The sequence below is a fragment of the Hippocampus guttulatus genome, chromosome 14 (assembly GCF_054856545.1).
Source record: "Hippocampus guttulatus isolate MCC_2025c chromosome 14, RoL_Hgut_1.0, whole genome shotgun sequence".
Lineage (NCBI taxonomy): Eukaryota > Metazoa > Chordata > Actinopteri > Syngnathiformes > Syngnathidae > Hippocampus > Hippocampus guttulatus.
In genome coordinates this window covers 17858183-17872059 of record NC_141274.1, presented here as the reverse complement: position 1 = coordinate 17872059, position 13877 = coordinate 17858183, and the positions used below count along the sequence as shown (strand labels likewise).

At 42.9% G+C, this 13877-nt stretch overlaps 1 protein-coding gene across 3 annotated transcripts in view; it reads right to left on the bottom strand.

Annotated features, from left to right (window-relative positions):
- The window catches only part of LOC147195565 (zinc-alpha-2-glycoprotein-like), a 42191-nt gene extending 33651 nt beyond the window's left edge, over positions 1-8540 (bottom strand). For 2 of the 3 annotated variants that reach the window (XM_086128522.1, XM_086128523.1), the window contains exon 1: positions 8186-8540. In XM_086128522.1, the coding sequence (XP_085984648.1) occupies positions 8186-8237 (52 nt within the window). In that variant the 5' untranslated portion in view covers positions 8238-8540. Of the gene's footprint in view, positions 1-7415; positions 7545-8185 lie in introns of all 3 variants that reach the window. The other variant, XM_086128524.1, reaches the window with a different exon arrangement.
- Between the last annotated feature and the right edge of the window lie 5337 nt (positions 8541-13877).

Here is a 13877-nt window from a genome sequence, read left to right as displayed (position 1 = left end):
ACTTTAAAAAACAAGGCATCGATTCTTGCCCGGTACGAATGTGGGAGTCTGCCTGCTCATAGGAAATTGCTTGTGGCTCGACGGACGAGATTCAGGGCGGTAAATGATCGTGTGCTGGAATGGTTTCACTGTTGTCGCGCAAAAAACTTCCCGCTAACTGGGCCGCTAATTCGTGAGAAGGCTAGCTCCATAGCGAAATCTATGGGCATAGACGACTTCGAAGCGTCCGGTGGCTGGCTGCAGAAGTTTGTTGCCCGGCATCAGTTGACCAATTCTGTCTTGTGTGGTGAGGGAGGGGAGGTAAAGAGTGAGACGGTGAGGGGGTGGAAAGAGAAGCTGCCAGGTCTCATTGAAGGATATTCTGCAAAGGATATTTTTAACTGTGATGAGACCGGATTATTTTCAGAACTCTGCCATCCCGCTCATATGTGAGTAAATGTGATTCTGCAAAGAATGGCAAACTTGCTAAAGACCGGATTACCGTACTGTTGGCAAGTTCAATGGCTGGTGAAAAGTTGCGTCCATTGGTCATTGGAAAATCAGCAAACCCGCGGTGCTTTTCAAAGGACTATAAACAACAAATGAGAGTGACATATGAAGCCAACCGCAAAGCTTGGATGACTTCAGAAATCTTTATGAAGTGGTTGCATCAGCTAAATAACAAGATGGTCATCCAAAACCGAAAAATTCTATTGTTTATGGATAATTGTGGAGCCCACGTCCCAGCAACCTTGTCAAACATAAAGATAATTTTCTTCCCACCAAACACAACATCTCACTTGCAGCCGATGGATGCTGGAGTCATCCAGAATGTCAAGCTGCAGTATCGTAAGAGCATGCTGAAAAGTATTTTGCTCAACATGGATGAGTGCAGCAAAGCAAGTGACCTTGTAAAAAAAATCACTGTCAGGGATGCCATTGAATGGTTAGAAGCTGCTTGGCTGAAATTAGAATCTTCTACCATTGGTAAATGCTTTGCCAAGTGTGGATTTTCACACACAGACACCATCACTCACGATGCTGAGGGGGAAGATATTGATGAGACTGACCTTATTCCACTGTGCCAAATAATTCCTGGCCTGACAAACCAGGATCTTCTAAATGTGGACTGTGATTTGGCTGTCACAAAAGATTGCACAGCAACAGAAATCATAGAATTGCTCGAGCAAACCACCAATGCGATTGAGTCTGAGGAAGAAGATGATCTTCCTAGCTCAACTCCTGATGACAAGCCACCTTCCAGCAAGGAGGCAATGCGAATGGCAATAAAAATCATTCGGTACGCACAAGAATCACCAGACATCGGCGATGAACAAGAAAATTGTATGACACGCAGGCGAACTTTCTCGTAAACCAAAGAATGCACGCAATGAAACAATCCAAAATAGACACATTTTTCCCCAAGGTAGACAAACCATAAGTATTAAAATACTGTACTGTACATACTGTTGTACTTTTGTGATATATTTTTTTGTGGATACACTTGTACCTGTACACTATTGCAGTTTTTGTTATATGCAGTAAACAGTTTTGGACAGTATATTTTTGCATTTTATTGATTGTGTTGTTACACGTGCATTTTGTCAACATACTTGCAGGTTCATAAAGGACATGGACCATGCTCATTTCCCAAATGAGGAATTTCTGTTATCAGGACAAATTGGACAGCGCAAACACGAGTCCGTACTAGAGAATATTTACTGTATATGCAACACTGTATCTTGACATATATTACCAATACATTTTCCTACATAACATGATTGTGGATATTTGTACATTTAAAACTACATATATTTTTTTCCCTCTCCTTCCGTAGTGTTTACTTTTCTCAACTAAGATCTCGAGGCGCTTTACATAGCGAGTACCGACAGGCCCTTTGCACTGTATCCCATGTTCGTCATTGTTTCCATGTTTCTTGTGCAGAGCGTGCCTGTTAAGTGAAATTTCGTTGCACGAATGTGTAATGACAATAAAGCAATCCAATCCAATTTTGTAATATCTAAACACATAAACAGTTTATTCCTGCTCAATATATTGCGATACATTCAAAGCTACAATTTTCTTTATATTTTGTTATAGAGTACATTAATATGTAATATCTCGTGTAGTTATATGATGATTAATATACTGTATAACTCCATATATTTACAACACATATTGTATTATGGATTGGGAAAATAATACAGCATATTAGAATTCTGTATCTTGCAATATTTCAATTCATAGATTGGTAAACAGATTTTTGTTGTGCAAAGGTTATCACACCTTAATAGAGGAGTGCCTTGGGATACATTTTGCGTTTTGTTCACATGCACGCACGCACGCACGCACGCACGCACACACACACACACACACACACACACACACACACACACACACACACACACACACACACACACACACACACACACACACACACACACACACATACACACATACACACACACACACGCACAAAGAATTATGATTAAGAAACACAATACAGTAAATATTCCCATCCCGGAATTCTATGAAAAGGAATTTCCTTCACCCGGAAGAAAAACCTATGCATTAACATTTTGACTCCGATATTACATGTAACCGGAACTTGCGTAAGCGGAAATTCCACTACCCGTAACCCGGATGGAGACGTCATGCCGCGGGAGTTTAAATACACGCAACGCCCACCCGATGCTATGGAAAGACACATTTTCATTTCGCATTTTTCGATCATCAGATCAGAAACGACGACGTGTAAGTGACTTTTTATTGGCGTGCGTTTTACTGTAATTGCGAAAAAATGTAATTTTATTCACTTGCGTCCTGTAGATCATGGCATCGAAACGTAGAAGAACTGTCATGACTGTAGCGGAGCAAGTGAAATGCATCCGTTTGAGCGAGGCTGGACACAAAGTAAAAGGAATCCAGGATACACTTGGGAGTCAGAAAGATGCAAATCTACGAAGCTTTAAAAAACAAGGCATCGATTCAACTCTTGATGACAAGCCACCATACAGCAAGGAAGCAATGCCAGTGGCAACAAAAATCCTTCAGTATGCACAAGAATAACCAGACATCGGTGATCAACGGGACAGTTACTTGCAACTAGCAAGAAAACTGTATGACACGCAGGCGAACGTTGTCATAAGCGAAAGAATGCACGCAACAAAACAATCCAAAATAGACCAATGTTTTCCCCAAGGCAGGCAAAAAATAAGCATTAAAATACAGTACTGTTCAGTACTTTTGTCATTTTTTTTATACACTTGTACCTGGACAGTAGTGCAGTTTTTGTTATATGCAGTAAGCAGTTTTTGGACAGTATATTTTTGCATTTTATTAATTGTGATGTTACACGTGCATTTTGTCAACATACTTGCAGGTTCATAAAGGACATATACCATGCTCATTTCCCAAATGAGGAATTTCTGTTATCAGGACAGATTGGACAGCGCAAACACGAGTCCGTTCTAGAGAATATTTACTGTATTCCTGGATCGGATTGACATTGCCCTCACGGTCACAGCTTGAATCGGGAGCCAGTTAATCAGTGGCGGTTCTGGATCAATTTCACTGAGGGGGCCGGGCCGGGGCCAGGGGTTTTGATGGAGGGGCACATTCAACCCAGGGCTAAAAAGACAGATTCAAAATCTTATTTGACTTTTTATTTCAACAAACTTTGAAAGCATTGTCGTCAGAACATTACAGTGATGAGAAAAAAAAACAGTATTAGGAGGGCTAAAATGTCTGCAAGCGTAACAATACGCCGTGTCCATCTGTTGAGAATATTCAAGCCAGGGGATGATATGGTACCAGCCTGCCATGAAGCTCCTTCTCCTGGTCCCCATCAGGGTCCTGGGAAACTGTTTCAGGTCTGGCTGCATTGGCGGGTCCTCTTTACATCAACTGATGTCTGTGGACAAAGACAAACCAAAAATATGTAAACACAAGTTCTGCTTGGACACAGCATATTCACTAACCCGCTACACTTACATTGCTGAGGCACTCAGACATACACAATTGTCTAAAATGAATTGATTGATGAGATTTATTAATTGTATTCATTATTTTTTTTAATTGTATTAAATAAACATACCGTAGTTTCACGACCATTCGGCGCACCGTATGGTTGGGCGCAGTCTCATTAACTCATTAACACCCTTTGACGTATAAATACGTCAATTAGCGCATAGCTGTTCCCTCCCCATGACGTATTAATACGTCAATCACGTGTTTTCATGGGGGAGGGTGCAAGAGAGTCCGATGCAACTTCTCACCACAGGATTAGGCTTGACGGCAATGTTAAATAGCAAAAAAATGGCCATCGGGTGGCAGTGGTGCAAAAATCAACCAGGATCACGCAGCAGAAGTAGTAGAAAGGGCGTATAGTGAAGGAGGGGCGTATGTGGATAGTGGATTGGAACATTAGCAACTAGCAACGATGGAGAAAAGGAAATAACTAACTCAAAATGATTTTTTTTTCGGTATAAAAGCGTCCTCGAAACAAAACAACCAAGGAGATGGTGTTTGTGTGGAAGAGAAAATGACGCTTCGGTCACTAATCGAAAGCGGCACCCGTCAAACGAACGTCGGCCTGCACAAACATGGCGTGCTACACGCAGCCCGCATAGCTCACGCCGAGTTTCGAGTTCATCTGATGAAGATGAACATTTTGTGCCTCCCGATGCCCCACGTCGCCCACAAATCGTCTCCCCGGCGACTTCCAGCGATGACGGCAAAGCGGCTGCATTGCTTCGCATGGCCGACGCCGGGCACACGTCAGCGATTCGTTGGAATCGTCTTGTAAAGACGACGGCGAAAACGATGAATTGGAGAGCGATTTGGATCCAGATATGTCGGACGAATATGTGCCTTCGGACATAACGAAAAGCAGCTGAGAGTCCTCGCCAGAGGCGCTGGAACGAGGAGGTAACTGCTGACGAGCTTGCAAGTTCCCATTCAAAACTTCATCACTTCTTATGCCTCCTCAGTCACTTTTATGCACCGCTACATTCCCCGCAATACTATGAAGCTGCCAGTAACACTAATCATTTATGTAAGGTTGATGCGTCTCGTAGATGTGGATGAAAATATGCGCTGACTTGCATGTCGCATTAGGTTTAAAAAAAAAAAACAGGACACATTTGGTCCGCTCAGCTCTGCTAAAACCACTAGTGTTAAATTCATATTCCATTTCATTTCAAATTGGATGCTGAGCAACGTGGAATGAATGGTGTAAATAGCAGTGTGCGAGCATGTATGTGTGTGTGTGAGAGATGTTGAAATGTAAGTGGAAAGCAACAATAAAAAATATAGAAAAATAAAAGTGTGGTAATTGTACATACTTCTATACATTACAGATTGTCCAACCAGAAGCCAAAAGATGACGACTCCTCGCTTTGGTGGTGGAAAGAAAGGTAAATAAAATGATTGTACCTCACTCTGCAGCAAGATATATTTGCAACTTTTTATGTTTCTATAATTTATAGGTCGTGCATCTGGACGTGGTGGGATGAATCAATGGTGACAAACTGGATGGAAGCCAAAAACCATCTTCTCCACAGCTGCACTTTTGTTCATAGTTCAATAGTTTTGTTGTGTGCAAATAAATTATTTTGCAACAAAAACCTTATTTGTAATGTTCTTTTGTAGGAGGAACACATTATTGAGGTATTTGAGCTGCCACAAAAGCAAAAAATAGTGTAAAACTTGAAATGATGCTTGAAATGCATGCTTTTACAAAAAGCTCATTTTCTCTGGATTTCTGCAGAAAATCGGCCTTTTGCATAAAACTTAGCAGTTTTCTCATGCTGATTGCCAACGAACGGAGAAAGATAGAAACAAACCTTTTTTTCTGCTGAAAGAAGAGAGTCTCACCTTTCTTTTGACAGGTTGCATGTATATATAGCCATAGGACAGAAAATTCTGTGGGCCTTGCAAATCAGTCGAAATTCAGTAAAATGTGAGGGATTGAGGGGGTTGCTCCAGTGAAAAGGGGTGGTATTCAATGAGTTAATGGGTGCTATTTCTGTATTTGACACATAGACAAAACGCACTGTATTATTGGGCGCAGTTTTACAGTGGTAAAACATACACTAGCTTAAACATACGGCATGCATGCGCGCACGCTAAAAACACGTTAGCTTGTAGCATACGGTAGCATGCCAAGACATACAGATACAAGCTAAAAACACGTTTTTAAAAAGGCAAGGGAAGCAAAACTGAGTTCCGTTGTATTTTATTTAGCCATCGTACAATGTACTCACGTTTTTCGATCAATCATCACCCAGAAATCCATCAAAGTCCTCATCCTCTGTATCAGAATTGAACAATTGTGCAAGTACCGGTAATGCATCAAAAACGCCGTGTTCCCTCTCGTTGTCAGAGTCACTCTCATTGCCATGTGGCTCCACAGAAATGATGCCGGCTTTGCCAAAAACTCGAACAACAGTGCAAGCAGACACGTTCGTCCAAGCAGCCACAATCCATTCGCAAATTGTGGCGTAACTCGCCCAGTGCTGCCTCTCACTCTATGTAAAGTTGTGTTTGCCATCGATCATCCATTGTTCCCATGCCGCTCGCAACTTTACTTTGAACGCCCGGTCGCAACTTTGCTTTGAACGCCCGATTGATGCCGATGTCCAGCGGTTGGAGTTCTTTAGTCAAGCCTCCGGGAATAACGGCAAGCTCAGAGTTCATTTGCTTGACTTGGTTTTTCACCGCTGCTGTGAGATGGGCACGCATGCCAAAAGCATAACCGATGGCTTGAAGTTTGAACTGAGCTTTGTAGGCGTGTCTCTTTGTAGAATTTATTTTAGGGGGTTCTTAGAAACCAAAACCGAAGTTGTTTTGCAACAATGCACATAGCCACACTCTATACAGGTGTTGGTACCTGCTTGGGGTGTCCCTTTAGCGTCCACTTACACGCCCACCCTTCACTCATTGGTGGACTTCTTCCCCGCATGCCTGTCCTCACTCACGTCTGCCTTTTCTCTCTCTCTCTCTCCATATATGTATATATACACGCCCACCCTTCACTGATTGGCCGACTTCTTTGCCGCATGCCTGTCCACAGTCACTTCCGCCTTTTCTCTATATAAACAGCGTGTCGGCTGTCAGTCAGGTTTTGGAACTCAGCGCATACACAAGACGCTCCGCATCATAAGGCGTCCTGTCCATTTTGGAGAAAATTTGAGACTTTTAATGGCGCCTTATAGTCGTGAAAATACGGTAAATTAATACATTCTCAAGCCTGACCGGGGACAAAAATTGCAAATACACTGAAGCTAGATGTTTTACACGCATATAATTATCCAAATTTTAAAAGGCAATGTCTTATATATTGATCCTGTTAAATAAAAAGGGAGACTAAAAAGGTACACACACACACACACGCACACAGAGAACAGGATCATGTTCTTTTCAGCATCACGTACCTGATGGTCCAGTGCTTGTTGAAGTGCAAATATCCTCTGTCTGTGTCTCACACTCCACTTCTATTGCAGTCTCGTCTTCTCATTCTCAGGATCTTCATTTGTATCCCTTTCCTGCTCTGTGTCCTCGCTCTGAAAATAAATGAATCCCGTGTCCTCTGACTCTCCCTCTCTGGTGCTTTCAACTTGCTCCACTTCAGAACTCTCACCACCATCATCATCTGACTCTCTCTCTCTGTCTGGATCAATTTGTTTCTTTTTCATATAGAAATATGATGTAATGTCCGTTTTTCTTTTCATTTTTAACGTTAAATGTTTAAGTGAAGAGGAATTAGAATTAATAATGCTACTGTTGGGGGCTTGTTTCGTTTTGTGATTTTACATAGAATCACAAAACGAAACAAGCCCGTAGCCCCCCCCCCCCAGAACCGCCACTGCAGTTAATGTGGAAGCAAGTCGAAGCGTTACATGGCAGTCGATACAAAAACCGAAAATAGCCGATTCACAACATGCCCAGTTGTCCTTGCTCTGGCGGTCAGAGCTAATAACGCTAGCAGTAGAATTTCCGGGCATTCCAAAATAACCGCTGGCAATCGTATATCATTGCGTGAGTGAGTTTGTGAACTAATATCATGCACAGCGTGTTCCCTTTATGCGAGAAACCCCTTGCGTGGTCCATATGTGCCCATTGTGGGAGTAAAAGTTATCTTGCTAACATGACCTTTTAGCAGAAGATCAATTCCAACAACTCTTGGTTTGTTTCGTGATCTTACCGGCAGAAGCGACGTGACTCCAAACGAGCACAAATGAAGCCACTTTGTTCATGTTGCGAGCTCACAGCACACGCAGATGTCCCGTGAAAGAACTTAAAATACTAAACAAACGCCATCGTCTTCATAAACTTGTCGAAGTTTACAATAGTCAGGGGGTCAACAGGTGGGGATCAAGACGCGTTGTTTATCGTTTCGATTTCCCACGCACGAGATCACTCACTACGGCAACTACAACATCTGCCGCCGCCGCCGACTGCGGTCAAGCCAGCCTCCACTCGCAAAATTGAAGTCAAGTGAGCCGCCACTGCGATTGCCAGTGCTCTGCATTACGGTAGTGTGCCGCCAGCGAGCGGCGTTGGCCACCTTCAAAATAAAATAGTCACCACTCATACATGAACGTCATTTGTTCGGGTTAAAAGAAATTAATAAACGTCTAAAATAAGTAATTCCTTGGCTGTCAGCACAAAAAAAGCGTTCTCAAGTGGAGATAGAAAATAAAGTCAATGGTAATTCCACATCAATTTCATCTGATATGTTGACATTTTTGACCGTTTTGAAAATATTCCTAAAAATCAAAGGTTTGTTATCCCGTGAGGGCTGCACGTCTGGGGATAACTACAGCTCTCCGGCTTTCCAACGTGACATCTCTCGTTCGAATCTGATTATGCATTTGGGAATGAGAAGCCTCTGAAATGTGGCAAGATGACCTTATTTCAAACAAGTTGATGTGAACATGTTGACATTTTCGGCCGTTTCGAAAAAATACCTAAAAATTAAAAGTTTGTTATCCCGTGAGGGCTGTAGGTCTGAGGATAACTACAGCTCTCCGGCTATCCAACGTGACATCTCCCATCCGAATCTGATTATGCATTTGGGAATAAGAGGCCAGTTGATCTGAACGCCTAACATGTTGAAAGCAGTGGTGGATGCTAGTTTGTAAAGGAGGGGAAGCTCAATTTCGACCGACATCATAAAATGTGTCAGTTTATTTATATGTGAATTCTACTCTCCGTTCCTATTCAAGAAAATGATCTGTGATGTGTGAACTACAATAAAAACCACCAGAAACAAAGGATTAATTTGTCGCTAGTCGTTTTCAACAAAGAGAGTGTCGCTAAGATGATGAGAAGAAGTCTCCAGTTCAACTCAGAACAGAATGAGAATTGAAAAATGCTCCCACTGATGCCGACACCAAAAGATCAATGATTGGCTCATTTCGCTGTCAATCAAAAAGAGATTCAGCCTCAGACAGATCATCAGAAAAGCTGAGTGCCCGGGTCAGCCGATAAACACCCACTGTCCATAGACTCCCAGAGACGCTGAGCGTCCAATGGGCAGGACAAAACCAGCATTTATCCAATGACTCGTCTCGTTTCAATGCATTGGGACAACCTATGTCAACTCTCCCGATGCCATGTGTCCGTGCGTTCGACGCTCAGCATCAACACGTTTTAAATCACAGTGAAGCTGCAGGAATGAATGAGAAGACAGTCGCATCGTAACCAGTAATAAGCTAATTCGGAACAAAAGTTGAGTGCGTTGTCGCGCGTATTAAGTCAATGACATGGACACACAATTGTATGTGCACACATACGTATATTTGATCACTTATTTTTAGACATTTTAGGTGAAGCTGAGCTCCCTTTGCAGTCTGAGAGCAATCACCTCTGGTTGAAAGGCTTTTTTGTATCGTATTGTAATAATTTAAAGTCTAGATTAAAAAAAGCAACTTGTTTAACCATCTCCACAATAACCACATTACTTTTTACAGATGATACACACACCGGGTCCGGTTGAGGGATAATTAGGATTCAATTGTTGAGATTTTTTTCAAAATGGTCCAAAATGTCAACATGTTCACATCAACTTGTCGGGACCCAGGTCATCTTGCCACATTTCAGAGGCCTCTTATTCCCAAATGCATAATCAGATTCGGACGGGAGGTGTCACGTTGCAAAGCCGGAGAGCTGTAGTTATCCCCAGACCTACAGCCCTCATGAGATAACAAACTTTAAATTTTTAGGATTTTTTTCAAAATGTCAACATGTTGGCATCAACTTGTTGGAAATAAGGTCATCTTGCCCCATTTCAGAGGCCTCTCATTCCCAAATGCATAATCAGATTCGGACGGGAGATGTCACGTTGGATAGCCAAAGAGCTGTAGTTATCCTCAGACCTACAGCCCTCACGGGATAACAAACTTTTAATTTTTAGGATTTTTTTCAAAACGGTCAAAAATGTCAACATGTTCACATCAACTTGTCGGGACCCAGGTCATCTTGCCACATTTGAGAGGCCTCTTATTCCCAAATTCATAATCAGATTCGGACGGGAGATGTCACGTTGGATAGCCGGAGAGCTGTCGTTATCCTCAGACCTACAGCCCTCACGGGATAACAAACTTTTAATTTTTAGGTATTTTTTCGAAACGGCCGAAAATGTCAACATGTTCACATCAACTTGTTTGAAATAAGGTCATCTTGCCACATTTCAGAGGCTTCTCATTCCCAAATGCATAATCAGATTCGAACGAGAGATGTCACGTTGGAAAGCCGGAGAGCTGTAGTTATCCCCAGACGTACAGCCCTCACGGGATAACAAACTTTTAATTTTTAAGATTTTTTTCAAAACGGTCAAAAATGTCAACATATCAGATGAAATTGATGTGGAATTACCATTGACTTTATTTTCTATCTCCACTTGAGAACGCTTTTTTTGTGCTGACAGCCAAGGAATTACTTATTTTATACGTTTATTAATTTCTTTTAACCCGAACAAATGACGTTTGTGCATGAGTGGTGGCTCTTTTAGTTTGAAGGTGGCCAACGCCGCTCGCTGGCGGCACACTACCGTAATGTAGAGCACTGGCAATCGCAGTGGCGGCTCACTTGACTTCAATTTTGCGAGTGGAGGCTGGCTTGACCGCAGTCGCCGCCGCCGCCGCCTCCTCCTCCTCCTCCTCCTCCTCTTCCTTTTCCTCTTCTTCTTCTTGTTCAACGCGGGTGTCTTCTGACAAACAGGTGCATGAGCGCTTCCTACTATGCTGGAGTGTCGGTCAGAGTATGCTTTTGCCTTGAGCACAATTATGGGGAGCAAAAATAAAACCCCTCTAAATTCTTTTTATCAAACTCGGTTCTCTCAAAGGCTGAAATAGAGCTTCAAACTGATCTTCAGCCCTCAACACAATCCGAATCCAAACACCATCATCCCTCTTTTTCTGAACTCTTCACATAATTTTCACCTGGGACTGTCATATGTTGGACAGTAACAAATAAAATGTTCAACCCTTTCTCGATCTTTTCCACATTCACAAAATCCAGATTCATGTTGGCCAATCAAATTCAATGACCCATTCAATCCAGTCGGTCTGCTAAAAGGGGTTTCAAATGTCCTTCCACCACCCTTTATGTTTGTATGTGAGGGAACAGCTCGCAGAGCGGCTGCAGGTTCTATGGTCATGTTTTAACTGTGGCGAATGTGAAAATGTTGTCTTGCCTGACAGTTCAACCGCTGTAAAACAAGTCAATGGTTTCACCATGATCCAACCTCTTTTGCTCGGTCATGGCATCAATTGTGTCCTTCATTTTGCACTAGTAAGACTACGTTTCCCAATATTCTTATACACGGAAACAAGAAGTACGTGTACTTCAGGTATGACAAAATTGTAGAAGCCTGTACCACTAGAATGTCACGCAAAGGAAAGTTGAGAGTAAATTATATAGTTCGACTTTTGGATGGGATCGGACTGGTTCTAATAAAAACAATCTGATATTAATACAGTCAGTCTCATGTTCTGTCTTTTCAGTTCCAGTTGGAGTGAGGGCATTTCCTTCCAGCAGGCGGGCCTGCTGTGCGTTTACCAATCAAGCGTGCCATGTATTTAAGGACTGCCAAGATGCCTTGTCACTGTCAGATGTCAATGTCAGACCTTGCTTTTTTCTTGACCTCATGTTAACACTCATAGTTGCTACTTTTCTGAGAGTACTTTTTTTTTTTAAGTATTTTGGTTTTCCAATTATTCTTCTCAGATTTAAATATAGTGTGCTTTGCCATTTCATTGTGTGTATTTTCCTTGTGGCAAATTTACCTTGCTGATTGCTTTGGTATATTTCAGGGGTGTCCAAATTTTTGCCAAGGGGGCCAGATTTTATGTGGTAAAATGTGGGTGGGGGGCGACCTTGGCTGACGTTCTTTACATTGAACAACAATATGGTGAAACAAATTTTGTGTTTCACATTTCACAAAAAGGTGAGGGAAAAAAAACAATGTCCTTCTCGATAGCTGCAAAATCTCGAAAGCGTTGTCTGAACAATTCAGCCAGAGATGAAATAGCTGATGCTCTTCGTTTGCGCACTGACATTGCTCTGTGGGAATGTGGTCATGATTTCTTGCAGCGCTGGAAAGTGTGCACTATTGGGTTGGGTCTGCGACAGGTGCCTTTCAAACAATTTCAGTTTGGTTCCAAAGGCTTTGATGTGTGAATATAACTGGCTTCTGACTCACTGATTTGCTGCCTAAGAGAGTAAAAGCGTGACAGTACAGAACCCTGACTGAGCCATCGCACGCCAGTGTCTACAGCACGGACGCTGGGCGTCTAGAGAGTTCAGAGTAGGTTGTCCCAATGCATTGAAATGAGACGAATCATTGGATAAATGCTGGTTTTGTCCCGCCCGTCGGACGCTCAGAGTCTATGGACAGTGGTTGTGTATCGGCGTGAGGCTGAATCTCTTTTTGATTGACAGCGAAATGGGCCAATCACTGATCTTTTGGTGTAGGCATCCATGGGAGCATTTTTCAATTCTCATTCCGTTTTGAGTTGAACTGGAGACTTCTTCTAATCATTTTAGCGACACTCTTTGTTGAAAGCTCTTTGTTTTTTGTTTTGTTTTGTTTTTCCGAGATGGCGGACAGTGCGCCAGTGTGTTCGGCGACGCTCCTGCCTTTTCGGGTTTTTTTACTATCCGCAATGCTTGTTACCTTCCTAACAGTGTCTCAGTTGGTTTATGATTGCCAATCGTTGTTATTGATTCAACAACATGTCGGAGATTCTGCTGCGTTTTGGCAAGGCGGTGGTGAAAAGACGCTGCCTCCATTCTTGGCTAACGTGCCGGCTAATCTCTTCCGCGTTCACTTGCCCCCTTCACAGAAGCGCCGTTGCCGCCGCGGCAAACATAGCGGTCAGCTCGTGAAGCTAAAACGGGATCTGAGACACACTTCGATCGCTGCTCGTTCCCAAACGTGGCGTGCCCTCGACCCCGTCGCCTCGTGCTTGATAACAGTCGTTGGCTCTCCCACCGCGCCACGGTGAATGCTTTTGCGGGAATTCCCCCAGGCTCGGCATCGGAAGAGGCAATCACTCCCGTTGCTACTCCCACAAGGATCGCGTTGTTAAACACCCGGTCGTTGATGAACAAGACCCATATTCTGAGTGAGTATTTCCTTTCCAATGACTTGGATTTCCTGTGTCTGACGGAGACTTGGACAGGTACTGGTGAGTACAACGCTTTACTTGAATTGTTGCCCCCTGACTGTGCATTCCTGGATACCCCGAGGACGTCAGGCCGTGGTGGAGGAACGGTTATCTTTAAGAACAATTTCAAATGTAAACGGTGCACATTCACCACACCAACCACCAGCTTTGAAGCAACCTTCTTTGAAGTCGGTCGTGTTTTCCGCTCTGCGCTGTCATTTA